General features: G+C 44.1%; 1 protein-coding gene across 2 annotated transcripts in view; it reads left to right on the forward strand.

Moving 5' to 3' along the window:
* Positions 1–19,455, forward strand: part of USP13 (ubiquitin specific peptidase 13) — an 81,833-nt gene that overhangs the window by 55,498 nt on the left and 6,880 nt on the right. Inside the window, exons 11-19 of one of the 2 annotated variants that reach the window (XM_045030673.1) lie at positions 2,343–2,468; positions 3,622–3,775; positions 5,937–6,111; positions 9,405–9,493; positions 9,961–10,083; positions 12,914–12,940; positions 14,787–14,930; positions 16,395–16,561; positions 18,338–18,500. In XM_045030673.1, the coding sequence (XP_044886608.1) occupies positions 2,343–2,468; positions 3,622–3,775; positions 5,937–6,111; positions 9,405–9,493; positions 9,961–10,083; positions 12,914–12,940; positions 14,787–14,930; positions 16,395–16,561; positions 18,338–18,500 (1,168 nt within the window). The remainder of the gene's footprint in view (positions 1–2,342; positions 2,469–3,621; positions 3,776–5,936; positions 6,112–9,404; positions 9,494–9,960; positions 10,084–12,913; positions 12,941–14,786; positions 14,931–16,394; positions 16,562–18,337; positions 18,501–19,455) is intronic. The other variant, XM_045030674.1, reaches the window with a different exon arrangement.

Consider the following 19,455-nt stretch of genomic DNA (forward strand, 5'->3'; position numbering starts at 1 on the left):
CCCTCTGGTGGAGCTGCACTGGTGGCCTTGCAATGGTGGGAATTTTGTAGATAAATGCAACTGTAGACCTAGTACACATTTTGCCCTCCAAGATGTTTGCTCTGGCATTTTCAGTGAATGAGTATAATTGTGTAGGGATTTTTGGCCAAACCTGTAAGACTGTTTCCTTGACTCCTGTTTTTGTGTGTGTGTAACATGAATGTCACATCTTACTCATTAGCATTTTTCACCGAGTGCAGACAGGCCTTTAACATCCTGGGTCTTTGGAATCCAGCCATAAACTGTCAGTGGGTGCCGCCTGTCAAAGCATGTGTGTGAGCTTTGGAGCAGTTCAGTCCGCTCTATATATAGCTAAACTGTTTTGCAACTGTTGATGAGGAAAGTATGCCCGGTAGTCTATAAATATTCCTGGTTCGGTGGCGGTAGAACCTTCTTTCCACTTCTGTAAAGCAGTCTAGGAAGAGCAGTGGGCGACTTGGAGACATTTCAACATAAAAAAGAGGCCCAAAGTCTATAGAGTCACCAGGAACTGATTTTTCATTCAGGACTTTGCCACTGATCTTGTCTTTTGGCTTAAATTGATTGTTTCCCTCTGTTGGGAAGGGCTTGCTGCGTTTGTGAGATCCTAGTCTCGAGAATATGGCACATTTGCACATTTTTCTTCTCGCTACTCAGATGGTCGAATAAAAGTTGCATTTAAATGGCAATGGGGCTTAATTCCAAATTCAGTGCAACAAAAATCTGGGAAAGCCTCATTGGGGCCAGGCAGTTTGCTTGCTTTTAAGTCCTTCTGTCTTAGAAGGAAGCAGGATATGTAGTTTCTCCTTTGATGCAGGGCAGTTGAGGACACCAGTATGATACACAACCCAGTATTCAGAAATTCCCAGCGCTACTGAGTCTCTAGATGTTTACAGAAGCCCTTAAAGAGCATCTGAGTGTAATGATATTACTGATGTACTGCCAGCAGCTGAGCAAGCATTGTAAACTAAGGGCCTGGCTCTGAGCTCCATTGATCTAAAAGGAGTTAGTCCTTGTTTATACTGGTGACACTGAGATCAGAATTGGGCCTTCTGAGTGAAAGTTTCCTTTAAAAATGTGGTTTACCTGTGTCATATTTCATGCTGCTTCTCCTATATTGTAATGGGGTGGTAGCACCACTCTACTTACTTGTTTATTAGCCTGTTTTTCCAAGTGCTCTAAAATACACACACTAGCTTGGATTGTCTTGAAAATTATTGTGCCTCGTGGGGGCCCAATCTAGGATTAGTGGTCAAGTGGTAGAGAGGAAGCCACCTTGAGGCACCCCTCCCCCCATAGTCCCCACTCATGCACTATTCTTAACCATAATTTCCTCAAAATACCACCACTTCCAATTCACTGTCCAAAAACCTTAACACAGAATTAGGATTGACTGGCAGTGCCTCATACCCTTCCAGAATGCAGGCTGCACCTGTGCTTAAACCTCTGTAAACCAGGAATTACAGAATTATGGTTCACACCATCCCCAGCCTGCATCCTTTACTCTGCCCACTTTGAGTGAAGCCCCAACTTGCCCTTGTCAGACATCCTAGCACGCTTCTCTTCCGGAGGATATGGGGCACTGCAGGGACAGAGCCCACAGGGACTGCAGGAGAAACTGTCAGACCATGTTCTCACTAAGGTGAAGTCACATTTTGGGCAGGTTTAATGAACACCAGCTAGCTGCATCTGGCCTAGATTTGACCTACTCTGCACAAACCACCTCTGAGTTGCCAGTTGTTACCACCTCTGGACCCTTATCCTAAGGATTCCCTCTGGAACAACACCTGCACTTGCTTCTGTCATGTAGCGTGCTATCTCATGTAAGTACTGTTGTAAGCACTCCCCGCACTAATCTATGCAGCTGTGCTGAGCGCAGTGAAGGGCAGTTGGAGTGTGCAGATAAATGAGAGAGTTCTGTTGGTCACAACACATAACTTAGTTATTCTTCAGGTCTTCTTATAAGGCAGCCCCGGCTGAAGCATAATTACAGTGGCTCCACAGGAGCTCTTGCCAGCTTTAGGGGACACAGAGGTGGGGCGCGGTTGATGTATACTGTAGTTCTTTGTTTCCTGGTTTTCAGAGATTTAAGTATAGGTGCTTTTGCCGTTCTGGAAGGATACAAATCACTGCTGGTCAATTCGAATGCTGCATTTACAAAGCTTTTAGGCAGTGGATTATGAATTGCATTCAGTGGCATGGCTTCATTTCCTGTGGCACTTGAATCATGAAACATAACTTTTAAGGTTCAAGCCAGTGTGTAATTCTGACCATTGTGCACAGAAGTGCTTTTCAAAAATATTTCTCTCTTCATTTGTTTTTAGCCTCAACACAATGGAATTTCTCCTCGAATGTTTAAGGCCTTTGTAAGCAAAGGGCATCCAGAATTCTCCTCCAATAGACAGCAAGATGCACAGGAGTTTTTCCTGCACCTTATAAACCTAGTAGAGGTGAGAAAGTGTTCACTAGTTCTTCTCTTTATCTCTGTTTGACATGTTAGGGGATGAGAAACAGGACAGTATGTAATCTCATCATTTTTTTTACAAACTCTTTAAGGCCTGGGCTACATGAGAATTGCACTGATCTAACTAAATCAGTTTCTAAACCAGTTTCTAAACCAGTGTAGTCCCTTTCAACAGCTACCCGGTATACAATTACAAGTTGTCAATATATTTATAATTATGAAGACTGTGAATGTTAAATGGAGCAGGTATTATTATTATTTCACATATTTATATCCTCTTCCGAAGCAGATAAATCACCCTGTCTAGCTCCCTTACAAATCTCAGCTGTATGTTATTGAATCATTATAGGGAAGATGGATTCCCATACTGAAAGCAAAGTGTCTGTGGTATGAAATGTTACTTCCATTAAGCTGCAGCTCAGTGCTACAATGCAAAAGAGTCAACATGGTGAATGCTAATGCTTTCTTTAAGGCATTGAAAAGGAAATTTACAAAGGAGACAACCAATTACAATTTAAAGCATACCTCCTCCCCGCCCTCTGGGATTAAGGGTGTTTGTTCATGTGTTACGCTCTGTGTGAAGTTATTCAGATCTGTGTGCATAATGTTCCGTGTCCCAAAGCATGTGCACTGATTATGGGGGTTGAGAGTAGATCTTTTTCTGCAAGTGCCTGATAACAGACATTAACTTGTATAACAAAGAGAAGGTATATTATTTGAGTGGCATTCAAGCTGGATAATTAACTAAAATTTGCTTGTTCTGTTTCAATGCAGTTCTCAGAGCATAAGAGTAATAATCTGGTTGCTGAAAGGATTCTGTAAGGCACATTCTAACCAACATATTTACTGTAACCTGCCTTCTTCCTGCTCCCTACTGTTTCTTTCACCCCATGCAGCATATCTCTATTAAGGCCCCCATTCTGCAAGTTACACTGTGTGGGCAGACATTTGTCTCTCCTCACGGATGTCAGTGGCAACTTCCAGGCTCATGCAGGGCTCTCCCGGCATGGACTAACATGTGGCCCATAGGGCGTGAGCTCCTTGGGGCAAGGGTGGTATCTTTTGATGTCTGTAAAACAGTCTGCACACTCTGGGCTCTGTGATGCTACTCAAGTGATCAGGTCTGATCTTCTCTTCAGAGAAACCGCATTGGCTCAGAAAACCCCAGCGACGTTTTCAGGTTCCTGGTGGAAGAACGCACACAGTGCTGCCAGTCTAGGAAAGTCCGATACACAGAAAGGGTAGATTATCTCATGCAGTTACCTGTGGCCATGGAGGCAGCAACGAACAAAGGTAAAGCCAAAAGAGTGCTGGTGGGCTGGCTTGTTGGTGCTGTCTGTCTAAAATCAATAAAGGAAGGCTGGTAGGGGATGGGCTATGGTTAATGTAATACTGTGTCACTGGGTTGGTTGGCAGCAACCTGGATCGATCCTGGGATCTCTGAATCTTGGAACATGAGCATCTACTACTTGAGCTAAAAGACCCAGTTTTGTTAGCCAGGGCGGTAGCAGGCTCATTCACCTTCATAAGTGGCCCATCCACATTGAGTTGGTGGTGGGCTACATAGAAGCTAATCAAGAACACCACATTCCAAATCATCGGCTTCCATGCCTACAAGGTGTACATATGTGTAGACTCAGGGCCCCAGGTCTGCCTGAGTATTTCCAGAGCATGGGGAAAGTGCTGCAAAATGAAGAGGACGCCTCTTTCAGAAAGCCTTTGAGAAAGTCCCACAGCAAAGGCTTTTAAACAAAGTAAGCAGCCGTGAGATAAGAGGAAAAGTGCTCTCATAGATCAGTAACTGGTTAGAAGATAGGAGACAATGGCTAGGGATAAATGGTCAGTTTCCACAGTGGAGATGGGTAAATAGCATGGTTGCCCAAGGATCTGTACTAGGACCAGTGCCGTTTAACATATTCATAAATGATCTGGAAAAGGGGTAAACAGGGAAGAGGCCAAATTTTCAGACAGTACAAAATTACTCAAGATAGTGAAGTCCAAAGATGACTGCAAAGAATTACAAAGGGATCTCATAAAACTGGGTGACTGGGCAACAAAATGGCAGATGAAATTCACTGTTCATAAATGCAAAGTAATGCACATTGGAAAACATAATCCCAACTCTACATACAAAATGATGGGGTTTAAATTAGCTGTTACCACTAAAGAAAGAGATCTTGGAATCATCGTGGATAGTTCTCCGAAAACAGCCACTCAATGTGCAGCGGCAGTCAAAAAACCTAACAATATGTTGGGAGCTATTATGAAAGGGATAGAAAATAAGACAGGATATAGCATAATGCCACTATACAGATCCATGGTATGCCCAAAGCTTTAATACTGCATACAGTTCTGGTCACCCCATCTCAAAAAAGATCTACTAGAATTGGAAAAGGTACAGAAACGGGCAACGAAAATGATCACGGGATATGGAATGGCTTCCATAGGAGGAGAGACTAAAAATATTAGGTGGTTTGGTTTAGAACGGGTGGTTAGGAATGGCTGGGAGCATTGGTAGGGTGAGGATGGGGGTTGATACAATGATAGGTTGTGGTGAAGTTGTGAGGGGCCCTAAAGGGAAAGGCGAGAAGTGTGTGTTTGATGTAGAGGTGAAGAGGGGAGCCAGTGGAGGGACTCAAAGAGGGGCCCTCTTGTGGTCAGTAAATTGTCCTTGGTTTTGCTGTTCTTCACTGTTTCTTTCACATCAAGATTTAATAGATTTTAAAGTCATAAGAGGCTATTTGAAAATCTAGTCTGTCCTCCTGCATAACAGGCCGTAAAATTTCAGCCAGTGGTTCCTGCATGGAGCCCATAACTTGTGGTTGAATTAGAACACGTATTTTAGAAAGACATCCAGTCTTGATTTGAAGACTCCAAGGGAGGATTTACCACATTCCTTGGTAATCTGTTCCAACAGTAAATGTGTTCTGTTAAAAATTTGCATTTATTTCCAGGAGTTTATAGCTCAGGAGCTTTTAGTTTTGACAATTACTGGTGCATCTGGCCATCACTGGCAAGGGAAGCACTATAGTCCTGCCCAATATATAGCCTTGACCAGTCAAGAAAGCACAATGGAGGGGTAGACCAGCAATGGTTTTCAGAGTCTAATTGAGCTGATGAAGTTGGCAGAGAGGCATAGCCATTTGCACAGAAATAAAAACCCTGCCATGAAGATTTAATCACTTGTTTCCAAGTGTTCACACTGCCCTGTCCTCCATGTGATCAGAACCCTGTTAACCAGAAATGTGTTTAAAACATGGCTGTGATCCTGATGCAGACAGGATCTTGATACCTCCTGGACATATTTAGACCCATATAAAAGCCCATGTGTCGTTCCCCTCCCACCCCCCCCCCCCCCAAAAAAAATGGTGGCGAGAAGTAAGACTGCAGTGAAAGATACTGTGGCAGATGCATTGTTCATGTAGCCTTCAGTGTCATGTCTGCTTTTGATCAGATGAATTAATTGCCTATGAACTGAAGAGGAGAGAAGCAGAAGCTGCTAGGAGACCTCCGCCAGAGCTCGTCCGTGCCAAGATCCCTTTTAGTGCGTGTCTGCAGGCCTTTTCTGAACCAGAAAACGTAGAAGACTTCTGGAGCAGTGCCCTTCAAGCAAAATCTGCAGGAGTTAAGTAAGTGTGTGGTTCCATATTAAAAGCACAATGTGTTCATAGTATAGTTTATTTTACCACTTGGCTATGATACAGCAAGAAATAGACAGTGATGCAGAGTCAGTTATGGATCAGGATTGGTGATGAGGCTCATGAATGTAAAAGGTGCAGATTAGTACAGCTCTGCCCCAGGAAGAAGTGTAGTTCACCTTTGTAATGACCCTCTGAGCAACAAATAAATCATCTTTGTTGAACTTCAGAAATGATCTTCATTTGGATGTTTGTAGCAAAGCTTGTTGTTGTTGTTCGTTATTTATTTCTGTTACAATAGCACTGAAGAGCCCTGGTCATGGAGCAGGACACTGTTGGGCTTGGTGTTGTACACACAACAAAAGCCTCTCCTTGTCCCAACTTGCTTACAATCTAAGTATAGACAACAGATGGATACGGACAGGCTGATGGGGGAATACAAGGAAATAATGAGATAATATTAGTGTTAGGCCGGGGTCTCAGCCCGCCAGCAGCCTAACTGTTGCCAAGTGTCTGTAGGCATCGTGAGAAGGGAGAGTTTTAAGGAGAGATTTGAAGTTGGATAATGAGGTAGCTTGTGGATGCTTATAGGGAGTGTAAAACTTAGTGGCTTGATAAGTTTCTGCTCACCTTTATAGAGTTACCATACGTCCATATTTTCCCAGACATGTCCGACTTTTTAGTTCTTTAATCGCCATCCAGGAGGAATTTTTAAATATCTAAAAACGTCCGGGAAAATATGGACGTATGGTAACCCTAAGTCCAAAGTCCCTGGGCTGGCAGCGCTTCCTGGGGCAGCTCCCGGTGCCCAACCACCGGCAGGAGCCTGCAGTGTGAGCGTCCCCTAGACACAGAGGCGGATGGGGGTCTCCGCGTGCTGCCCTGGCTCCCTCCTGCCTGCGAGGGCGGGGCTTGCAGGCGCCAGCAGTGGGCAGAGAGCCCCCCCCGACCCGACCTGACCTGACCCTAGGAGCCAGAGGGACCTGCCAGATGCTTCCCAGGAGCCATCCCAGGTAAGCACCTCCAGGACTCCCCACCTCGCCCCCCCGGCAGGTCCCTCTGGCTCTTAGGGTCGGGTTGGGGGGGATGGAGGGCTCTCTGCACGCTGCTGGCGCCTGCAAGCCCTGCTCCGCAGCTCCGGCAGCTCCCATTGGCGCTTTTCCCGGCCAATGGGAGCCACGGAGCTCGCGCTTGTGGGCACAGCACGTGGAGCTCCCTTGGCTGCCATCTGATCCTAGGAGCCAGAGGGACCTGCGGCAGGAGAGGTGAGTAAGCGAGCGGGGCGGGGTGAAGAGGCGAGCGGTGAGCAGCGGGGGTTGAGTAGCGGAAGGGTGAGTTGGTGAGCGGGGCTGGGGTGAAAAGGCCAGCTACGGGCAGCGGGGGTTGAAGAGGCGAGCGGCAAGGGAGCCAGCGGCTGATGGGCGGGCGGGGGTGAGGAGGCAAGAAGCGTCGAGCCAGCTGCAGGTGGGGGTTCTTGGGGTGGGAATGGGGGTTTCTGGCAGGGGAGTGAGGAGGTGAGTGGCAGGTGGGAGGAGGCGCGCGGTGGGTGGTGGACTGAGGAGGGATGCAGCAAGCCAGCGGCGGGCCCAGGGGTGAGGAGGGCTGCGGTGGCGGGGCCGAGTGGGGAGGGGGTGGGGCCTGGGGCAGAGTGGGGGAGGAGCAGGGGTGGACTGTGGGTGGGGCTGACACCCCCCGCGGAGTGTTCTCTTTTTTGAATGTTCAAATATGGTAACCCTACACTTTTAGCCTGGGTCCCATGCAGTAGCTAGTGGTAGAGATCTATGTTTCCATACAAGAGACCAAGTATGGATCTCCAGCCCTTGTCTCTTGTTGTCCAGCTTTGTCTGAAGATGCTCTAAAGCACCACATGCAGCCCCTAGGCAGAATAGAGTGGAGAAAATGGAGGTAGTTCTTCCTTGATCAGGCTGTAGGGATGAAGATTTCAAATCACAGAAAGGGCAGTACTAAAAATTTGGTTTCTGATATATGTCTGAATTTCAGCCAAAATATCCCAGCATGACTATCAGTGTTGTAGAGTTAGGATACATTTGTAATGCTTAATTATTGTTACTTATATGGTGTTTTACAGGCAAATATAAAGAGGAGGAACCTGCCTCCATGCGGTTTACAATCTAAAGTCAGACGAAAAATGTAATAAAAAGGGCTCGGACACAGAAAATATTGGGAGGTCAAAGGAGAATAGAAGGAGGGATACAGCCACAGGGGGCGTAGCTTTATGCCAAGAAGAAGTGTTAAACAATTGGGGTATTACAGAAGCTTCAGTGTGTCTTCAGTAGTATCAGAGGGGTAGCCGTGTTAGTCTGGATCTGTAAAAAGCGACAAAAAGTCCTGTGGCACCTTATAAACGTATTGGAGCATGCTCCAATATGCTCCAATGTGTCTTCAATAGTAGTGAGGAGTGGGTGAAAACTGGGCCCAGCAACTGGTCTGTTTTGGTAGACTGCCTTCTATTGTTAGCAATGGCAGCAATTGGTTGTACTCTTTAGTGTACAGTTTCTGCACCATATAGAAAACTGGCAGACAAACACACTTGGAGGGAAAGAATGTAGGAAAAACCAGAGTGTTTCATACATTAACTGTGAGCATGTTGGTAGTAAAGAATATTCTGCTGTTTTAAATAGAGGCAGGATTAGGTTGCATTTAAAAGCAAAACAAAACAGGTCTTCAAAAAAGAAAAACACTTGTTTTCCTTAATTTAACAATTTAATGTTAAACATTAAATTGTTGCAAAAATAGTGAGCATTCATATAGTCCTTTTCATCTGTAGATCTCATTTAGAAACAGCATTGGAGTCTTTGGGTGCTTGTAGGTAGATTACCTAATAGCCAATGTTCCTATTTGTAAAAAGATAATGTCATATATATAAAAATCACAATGTCATCTTTAGAGCCTATGTAACCTGTATTTTTAACCTAATGCCCTAAAATTCTAGCCACTTGGAGCTACTTGGGTGAACACATAGCACTGAAAATTTATCCCCACAACAAGGAGGTTCCCAGAGCTTGGGCTCCGGTCCAAGAGCTCAGGCTGTAGCCTGAGCCTGAACGTCTACACCACAATAAAATGGTCCCTTAGCCTGAGCCCCATGAGCTTGAGTCAGCTGATATGGGCCAGCCACAGGTGTTTAATTGCAGTGTAGACATACCCACAGGTGTAAAACTTTTCATGTTAATGTTGCTTAGACCGTGGTCTGAGACATCGCAATCTGTGTTCCATAATCTTGTTGCCCTGTTTTATTGACATAACATTCTTGTGTTTCCCAGAACATCTCGCTTTGCTTCATTTCCTGAGTACCTGGTAGTGCAGATAAAGAAGTTCACCTTTGGCCTTGACTGGATACCCCAAAAGCTTGGTATGTATCTTGCCTGCTTTCCTCTCCCTCATTTGGTCCAGGTTCTCTTGGAAGGGCTATGTACATTGGCGAGTCTTGAGTTTGTAACAAAATCCAGTGGGTTCCTCTTTTCATAAAGGGCCAGACCAGAACCCCAGATCTGGGGAATAAGAAGCCAATTTTACATAGTCACTTTTCATTGTAAAAGTGTTCTTTAAAAAGTGTCCTGAACTTCTCATTGGTAACTCCGACTAACAGTTTAAGGGAAGCAGCAAAGAATCCTGTGGCACCTTATAGACTAACAGACGTTTTGCAGCATGAGCTTTCGTGGGTGAATACCCACTTCTTCGGATGCAAGTTTAAGGGAAGAGAATCGTGGCCATGTGTGTAGCATGTGTACTGAGCTCCCCTCACTATAGCATGTAAATTGCAATACAATGTACATGTGCTAAAATGCATCAATAATCTTTTCCTCTCTGGGTTTGCAGATGTTTCCGTAGACATGCCAGACCTACTAGACATCAATCACCTCCGTGCAACGGGACTACAACCAGGAGAAGAGGAACTTCCCGACATTGCTCCGCCCATTATCATTCCTGATGACCCCAAAGGTACTGTCCTCTACCTCCGGGATCTCTCCTTCCATCCCGCCTTCCTCTGCTTGGATATTTAGTCTCTTTTTCTTCACCTCTCTGCTGGTTCATGTGAAGCCTCTTTTTGGCTGCTGTAATCTACCTGTGCAGGCACAGAAACATGACTCTGTGAATGAGAATAGAGTGTAGATAGGATTAGGACACACTAATAATAATGCACTTTTTGCTGAGCACCCGCAACTCCTATTGGTCGAAAATCAGGCCATGGATGCTGCTGTCATACCTCTTAAGAAGCCTTGAATTAACTTAATCCTGTTGATAGTATAAGGAATTCACACTGTTCTCTGCAAGAGGGTAACTGAATATCTTAATTCCCTTTTTCACCCTCTCCACTCTGTCCCCAGCTTGTGTTCTCATTCCCTCTAGAATCTTTACAGGTGTCTAGAACCTAAGTACATCTAGGAGAGTCTGTAGGGCTTGACTCTAGGACTTTCAGTGGCATCACTCAGAGAGCACTTACTTCCTAGTACCCCTCATTATTCGTATTGGTGTTATTTGTGTCGTAATAGCACCTTAGAAGCAATCAAGGCTTAGGCCCCATTGTACACATGCATAATGGGGGAAAAAAATCCCTGTTCTGAAGAGCTCGCACTCATTAGTGTGTAGTAGATATAGAGGGGCCAGATTCAGCCTTTGAGTACAGGCTCACGGTTCCCATTTAGTCTCATGGAATCGTCATGCTTACTTATTCCAGCCCATAGGGAATGTAACTTCAGCTTGGATGCCTACTGTGGAATCAGTGGTGGGTGCCAAAAGTGGAGTGGAAATTCAACCCAGTCATTTCTTGCTTTTGGGGGCATGCATATCTGAACCTTCTTACCATGGTATTTGTGCTAACTGCCATATAAAAACCAATGATAAACTAACCTTGGCGTGACTTTGGCTGAATAATAATCATTATCTGATGTGTGCTCACTGGTGTACAAGGCATGGTCCTTGCTCTCAGGAGCCTTAAATCGGGCAATAAGGTTCTTGCCTTAGGATCTCGACATCATCTTATCCAGTCCCAGCACCATCTATTAGCATGTATCAGAGCAAACATTGCTTGTTGGTGGTGTACTTAAAGGGGAATAGTGCACTTCTTCAAACCAGATTCCTTAATCTGCCGCACAACTATGTTTAATACACCAGGGGTTATGTAGATTAATAGATTCCAAGACCAGAAGGGACCATTGTGATCATCAAGTCCTTTATAACACAGGCCATAAAACTTCTCCAGAATAAAACTTTGAAAGACACTAAATATCCTTCCATAGGTTAAGTCTGAAAGTCTGCCAATTCTTCATTGTAAAGAGCAGGAATCATTATTTATTATTTGTATTGCAGTACACCGAGGAGCCTCAGTCATGGGCCATGTCCCCTTTGTGCTAGACACTACTACAGATGTTTAACGCAATGTGACGACATCTTGAAATAATCCATTTCTAGATTAAGCCTGTCCAGTAAAAGCTTGCTTCCTCCCCACTTTGCCCTGACAGTGAAATGTTTTGTAGCTAGTAAATTCTCTTTATTATCCTATGACCTTAGACACAGATTATTGAAATTTGCTTTATGATGACTCAGGTTTTGGTGTTTAAATATTTAATGTGATACTAGAAGAAATGATGCTACTCACATTACAGGATTGGCTAATTTGTTTACTTGGGTACTAATAGTGCTGTTACTGCAGTGAGCTTTCCAAACATGGAAGAATGCCAATCTCTAAAATGTATTTTGGTGTTAGAGTAGAGGAATACACAGACGTATAGTGATTTCAATTTTGTTTCCCCTCTCCAGACTACTCCCTACAGTTTACCATGGCTTTCTGGGCATCTCGGCCTCCTTGAAACTTGCATTTTCACTTGTAAAGGCTAAAAAAATTGGAGCTTTACCTTTTATAAATGAAAATAAAACTTCAGACAGCTTTTGCTGCCTCACTTCATCCACTTTGGTCTTCCTGCAGCATTGCCTCTTGCTATGAGGTTTACTTACTGATTCAGCTACCAGAGACATTGCATTCTAATGAAACAAGCAACTTGCAAAAGGTGCTGGGAGAGGGGTTCACTCAAATCTTAATACAGACAGTTTGTATATGCCTTTCTATATGTAACGTGTACCTCAACTATACTGACTGACCCCTCTACCCAGCCCTCACTATTTGGCCAGTTTCTTGTAGGTATAACCCACGGGTCAGTGTAGCTCTATCACCGATGTGTCGGCCTAGATGGTGGCTGTCACATAAGCACCAAAGAACAAATGGGCTTTGAGGAGGGCTAGGAAAGGGATGAGGGTTACTAGCGTTATGGCTAAGTTCAAGGAAGGAGTAAGTGCTAAATTAGGAACTATTAGCCACTCCTAGTTTTAACGTCCTCAGGTGCAAGTAAAACTTCTCAATGTGTCCGCTACCTCATTTTGTTAGTCTTATGCCCTCTCAATCCCAGCCTCTTGCTTTACGTAAAGCATCAGCTAACCATGCCCATCCTGTAATGTCTGGGTGTGCAGATTATGTTTTGGGGAAAGAAACAGTTCAGTTTGGTGGTACGATATTCATAGCATCATGGCCTTCCTGGTTTAAATGGGGTTAGGCCCGTAATTATCCCATTTATTATTGGATTACAACACCAGTGATGCTCTACTTTAATAAGCATGAGATTATCTTTGTGAGCTTCCGTCAGCACAGTGCACACTGCCCTTAAGGCACCAGACTTTTTTTATTACCCACAAAATTGGCCCTCTTTCTTTTCAGTATAGAGCGTAGCTGACTGTCATGCAAACTCACTTCTCCTAATTTTGTTTTCTCAATTTCCAGATCGCATGATGAACCATTTCATGGAGCGTATGTATCTCATTTTTCTCCCCAGCACATTGTGCTGACATTTTGGCTGTTCAAACACATCCACGTGCTATAGTTAATTAATGGTAGTTCTGTCTACACAAATATGCATGGCGCTTTTCTCTGTGTGTGCACTTCAGTGTTGTACTTGTGCCAGCGCTGACTTGCACGCATTTGGGTATCTGAAGGACCCATTGTAGCAGCGTGGTGCACAACACATGAGCAGCCACAATTTCTGGTGTGAAGTCCGATTTTTATAACTTGGGGTTAATTCACTTTGGACTAAATCCTGGTGTAAAAGATTTGAGCCAGATGCACTTTGTTGTCATTGTTTAACTTAAAACACAGTTAATTGGATTGGAAGATGTGCTCTGAAATTACGTGTGGTTTTTTTGAGTTTTATTAGTAGCAATTTAGGATAGTTTTAGATTAAAAAGCTCAATTTTTAAAGTGTACGTGGGGCATGATCCAAAGTGCATTGAAATTAATGCCAATGTCAATGGGCTTTGAATGAGGCCCCAGTTTAGGAGGTTGTCGGTATGCTTTTCAGAGATGCCACTTTGTATTCTTTAAACATTGATATGGCCCATGCAGGGCTCATCTAAACTGCAAATGTGGAAGGGAATTGAGGGGGCTGGTTATAAAATTGTTGTCCCTGATCCTGCTACATCACAGTTGTAATTTGTATGCCATGATCTGACCCAACACCTTGGATCTTTGCTATAACACTGAGATACACCTATATTTGTGTGGGAGGTCTGAGTCCCAGCTCATGTAGACATATGCATGCTAGCTCTGCTCAAGCTAAAAACAGCAGTGTAACTTGAGTGGCAACTCGGGCTTGCTGCCAGAGTATATACCCAGGTGCTAGCTTCATGTGAAATACTGAACAATAGTGATGCTTAGTTGGAACATTTTGGGGGAGATTTTATTTTTTTTGTCTCCATATCACAGTATTGTTCTGTGCTCCCCTGTTAAAATGCAACACCATGACCAAAAAGAAATACATTATATTTATATTTGAAAAGTAGCTACAGAGCAGAATCAGTAGCTGTTTTTCATATAGGGTGAAATTCACACCAGTACAGAAGGTTTACATAAAGCTGTCCCTGTGATTTATGCCCCAGGTCTTAAGTGATATGGGAGGCCTTAACAAAACTCTGAACAAAGTGAGGAGCAGTCCTCCTCTTATTGACATCGATGGGAGTTTTGCCACAGTCCTCAAAGGGACAAGATTGGTCCTATCATGTGTCTTTTATAATTTGATGGTCTGGAGGATTTTAGCCAATGTCTCACTATGCAGACAACTTGACAAAAAAATTAGAATGATTTCTAAACAGAATGTCACAGGTGCTGCTTGTAAAAGCCGTTATAGTCAGAGAGAGAGAGAGAGAGAGCTACAGTATTCAGAGTATTGAGGTGTCTTCACCAAGTGTCACTGCTGCAGATAAGCTACTTGTGCTCCACTACATCAGCCGTGGTGTCATTACAGAATTGACTGTCCATCTACCAAGAGTAGCAGATCTAGTACTCTTAGAATCTCTGACGGGCCTGCACTTAAGTGGGGGGTGACTTGTTTCCTATAAATGCTTTTTGTAAAACACTTCGGGAATTACTCAGGGTGAAAGACGCTCTGTGTAAATCATTTAGATAAAAAGCTATAAATAAATCACTAATTGCCATTATAGTGATTTGCATAAAGCTGCTTTTTTTTAATGGATGTTTGTTTCCTGCAGCATTAAAACAAACCCAGTGATATGATGTATAGGATGCTACTTCCTATATAATAACAAATATTACAGGAATGGGCTGATTTTGACTTTACTTATTAGAGTCTCCTCTCCTGTAGCTCCGGATATGGATGAATCTTCAGTGATGCAGCTAGCAGAGATGGGTTTCCCCTTGGAAGCGTGTCGGAAAGCTGTGTACTATACAGGAAACATGGGTGCTGAAGTGGCTTTCAACTGGATCATTGCACACATGGAAGAACCGGGTCAGTAATCTGAAGGGTTTGAACGAGACCTCGCTCTGCTATGCATCTTACTTGGGTCACTATATTTTGTAACACCATGCGTGGCAAACAAATTGGATCATATCCCGTTTGTCAAGGTTTTTTCCCCCACTCTGAATTTTAGAGTACAAATGTGGGGACCTGCATGGACACTTCTAAGCTTAATTTACTAGCTTAGATCTGGTACACTGCCACCAGCCAGAAGTTAGTGTCTGGCACACTCCCTGTCCCCCCAAAACCTTCCCTGGGGAACACAGATCCAAACTACTTGGATCTTAACACAAGGAGAAATTAACCATCCCCCTTCTTTTTTCCCCCCCCACCAACTCCTGGTGAGTCCAGACCCAATTTCCTGGATCTTAAAACAAAGAAAAATCAATCAGGTTCTTAAAAAGAAAGCTTTTAATTAAAGAAAAAGAAAAGGTAAAAATTATCTCTGTAAAATCAGGATGGGAAATGCTTTACAGGATACTTAGATTTATATAGCCAGAGAAACCCGCCCTAGCCTCAGGTTCAAAGTTACAGCAAACAGAGGTAAAAATCCTTCCAGCAAAAGAAGCATTTACAGGTTGAGAAAACAAACATAAGACTAACACGCCTTCCTGACTAGGTACTTACAATTTTGAAACATGAGACTGATTCAGAAAGATTTGGAGAGCCTGGATTGACGTCTGGTCCCTCTCAGTTCTGAGAACGAACAACCCCCAAAACAAAGAACACAAAACAAAGACTTTCCTCCACCAAGATTTGAAAGTATCTTGTCCCCTTATTGGTCCTCTGGTCAGGTGTCAGCCAGGTTTACTGAGCTTCTTAACCCTTTACAGGTTAAAGAGACATTAACCCTTAACTATCTGTTTATGACACCTTTGAAAACTGGAGAACACAGACTTGTCATTCTCCTGAACTAGTACTCCATTACTATAAACCTGATACAGAATCCAGTCCTCTGAACACACACCTGGCAGCCATTGCCCGGAGAAGGCACAGCACACCCATGTTGCACCAAAAGAGGTATCCTGTCCCCAGTGACAAAGTAGCTGGTGCTGAAAAGCAGCGGTGGGTATACAGCCCCTTGCTGCTGGTCTTGGGGTCAGAGTTGGGTATGCAGCTGTATGCCTACCAAGTATGGGTTGTCTGGTACTTGGGTTTCATGTTGGGCCCTGCTATGATAAACCTGGCTTCTTTATTCCCTGGATGTGCCACCATGTCACTTTGCTGCATTGGTTTCACCCCTGTAGCACACGCACAGTGTGGAAGAATCCACATACATGCCTTTCTCATGTGCATACTCCTTTTCCTGCTTTTTTGGGCCTTCTATGCCCCTGCTGTCCAGATTTGGCCCATAGAAATGAACTTTATACAGATATTGTTGCTATTCTCAAGTTTCCATTCATTGTTAGCGTATGTATTGATGGGGTAAAAAAGTGAACTGTTTGTCTTTTCCAGATTTTGCAGAGCCATTAGCTATACCTGGCTATGGGGGAGTTGCTTCTGCTGGAGCAGCTGGTCTAGGGGCTATTGGGTTAGATAACCAGCCTCCAGAAGAGATGGTAGCTCTCATCACCTCCATGGGATTCCAGAGGAATGTAGCTATTCAAGCACTCAAAGCAACAGTGAGTCCCAAGAGAAATTTTGGAATTTATTTTTTTTAAGGATGAAAAGACACATGTGCAAGGAAACTCATGAGATGTGCTCATGAAGGAATTCATAATTTGCTGGTGGATGTGGGGAAGCGAGGAGAATGAGGTCCTGAGGCAAGGTTGGCCCCCAAGATAGATTGTGACGGGGTGAGGAGCAAGGGTATATGGATTTCAGGTGACTGTTGAGTTGGATGTGACAAAGAAGGGGAAGATAGGAAGAACTTGACTCCCCTTCCTATCTGTTCTGAAGCATTCTGAGTGCATGAGAGCAGTGTGTCCTGAGGATGGGGTGCTCCCCAATTCTTTCTTTGGGGTGTTTGTTGAAGAGTTGCAATCCCATCTCACATGACTGTGTTCTGACTCACCGCTCACAGTTATCCAGGTACAGCGATCTTTTGGCCCTTAAGAGACACCCACCATGAGAGAGCAAAAGCCTCTTTCTAGGTGCTGGAGAGAAGGGAGGCTTTACCTTTGTTTCTCTTTATATCTGTTCTGTGCCTCTCCAAAGCCCACCTCCATGTGGGATGATAACCAGGGAGGAGGGGGAGTTAACACTGGGCTCTTCTGCCTTCTTTTCTATGCTGTAATTTTCCATTAATACTAATACTTCCTCAGACAGCAAGTCCTGGGCTGCACTGCCTCCTCCCAGCTATGCTGGGCTCCCATCCAGTGTGATGTGCCGGAGCACTCCAAGCAGCATAGTCACTCACAGACGGCAGTTTCCCTTTCATGTGTAGTTATGTGGCTTGCACAGTATTTGTGATCTGAATGCAGAAACCATAGGACTAGGCCACTGGCTTTCACTTTTATTCCTGAGCAGCTGAGTAGGCTGTGTGCTGGTTGGGATGCTAGCATGGGTGGCTGGCAGTGTCTGTTGAAGAACAGTGCAATTCAGGCCTTTCCTAGCCAGATCACTTTCTCTTTCCTGTATGACTTCCCAGGACCTATTGGTTGCATTGCCATGGTACCTAGGAGTTCCCGTCGTAGGCTAGGACCCCACTGTGCTAGGTGCTGTACAAAAACAGCACAAAAGGACTGTCCCTGTCCCAAAGAGCTTGCAACCTAAGTAGTGGTAAGCAAACCTTCTGTTCCAATAAGGGAATATGCCTATCAAATTAGGTAGAGGGCAATTACAAATGTCACCGTTCCTGGATTTTGTGTGTATTGTAAACTACTATTTTGATTTAATAGGGATTAAAAGATCTAAACTGGCTTCACTTTAAGCCATTTATTAGAACCAAAATCCCAATCCCAGCCATTTTTTATCCAGCATGGTGAGGGAGGGAAGAGGCATTGGAAATTACAGCTTTGGAAACCAAATTCTGAATGCCTCCAGCTAAATCATTGTGATTATTTATAGGACTGATACAGCCACTTTTCGCATCAAATATAACTTTAAAAGCCCGTGTGCTTAAATTAATACTGTTATCCTGTGTAATCCAGCACCCTATCATTATTGGCAGCAGCATATAGAACACTGAGCAAAGAACCATTCAGTCCGTGTGGTGCTGAAAATGCTGCAGGGAATCATTTAGTACTAAACAAATCCAATTATAGTCCTAGGTCAGGAGATTTGCACAGTGCCTGCTGAATACTCATCTCCATAGAGGCGCAGTGTGTCTAGCTCAAATGTACTGAACGCTGTTGATCTCAGTCCTTGTTCTGCTTATTTGAAGATCAGTGTTTGTATGGCAGCTACAATGTTAGTGAACGCACTAATGGCTGGTGTTTTGCTCATTTGACTGCCAGAATAATAATTTGGAGCATGCACTGGACTGGATCTTCAGCCACCCTGAGCCCGAAGAGGAAAGCGGGTCTGCTTCAGATGTGATGGATATGGAAAATAATGCTAATGCCAACATCCTTGCAGAGGCAGGTTCAGAGGGGCCCAGGATCAAAGATGGGTCTGGAAGTAAGTTCCCCTCCAGTAGTGGCTTTAGCTATCATGCTGCAATGTTGCACCCTCATGTCCATCTTATATATTATATCTAGAGCTCTTCTCTCTCTCTCTCGCAAAAAATGAGCTTCACTGAGTGTTTGAAGTGAAGTCCAAACAATTTGTTTTTAATCCTGTCTGTGCCACTGTGTGTGTGTGTGTGAGAGAGAGAGACCGACCTTGGGCAAGTCATGTGACTTATTTGGGCCTCAGCTTCCCCATATGTAAAATGAGGATGATTCCAGCTTTTCAAGGCTGTTGAGAAGCTTAAGGTTTGCAAAGTGCTTTGGCGTTCCTGGATGAAATGTGCTATAGAACTGCACAGTATTAGGATTCCCATTCTTATTTCCAGACCATTTGATGAGTCACTTCTTTCTTCTCTACTGCTTCTGTGAGAGGAGAATCTGTGCCCCACTTACAATAGCTGAAAATCTCTCTTAGGCCTTGTCTTCACTAAAGAAATGTAATGGATTTACATTGGCTATCTAGTCACTCCAGTGCGTGTCCCTAACATGGGCACATGAAACCAGTACACAGCATGATTTACATTGGTATAAAATACTTTGGTAAATTACCAGATTAAACTGGGCTGGTGCAACCAGCCTACATTAGGGGTTCCACTGATGTAACTCGATTGATACTTGGTTCATATTTCCTTAATGTAGGCAGAGCCTTGGAAAAGGTTGATTTTTGCCTGCAAAAGGGTAGGCAAATTCAGGCAAAACCTCCCAGAATCCTGTCGCCCTCATGTCTGCATCTTGGCAGGGGGTTAGACTAGATGACCCTTGTGGTTCCTTCTAACCCTGTGATTCTATGTCGTAGTACAATAAACCTCATGCTCTTGTGTTGGCATTGATATATCTGCTTTCATGGTGCATCGCCGCCTGGAAATCTTGCTGTCCCCTTTACTCGCCTACTCTGCATAAAATAT

The sequence above is a fragment of the Mauremys mutica genome, chromosome 9 (genome assembly GCF_020497125.1).
Source record: "Mauremys mutica isolate MM-2020 ecotype Southern chromosome 9, ASM2049712v1, whole genome shotgun sequence".
NCBI classification, from domain to species: domain Eukaryota; kingdom Metazoa; phylum Chordata; order Testudines; family Geoemydidae; genus Mauremys; species Mauremys mutica.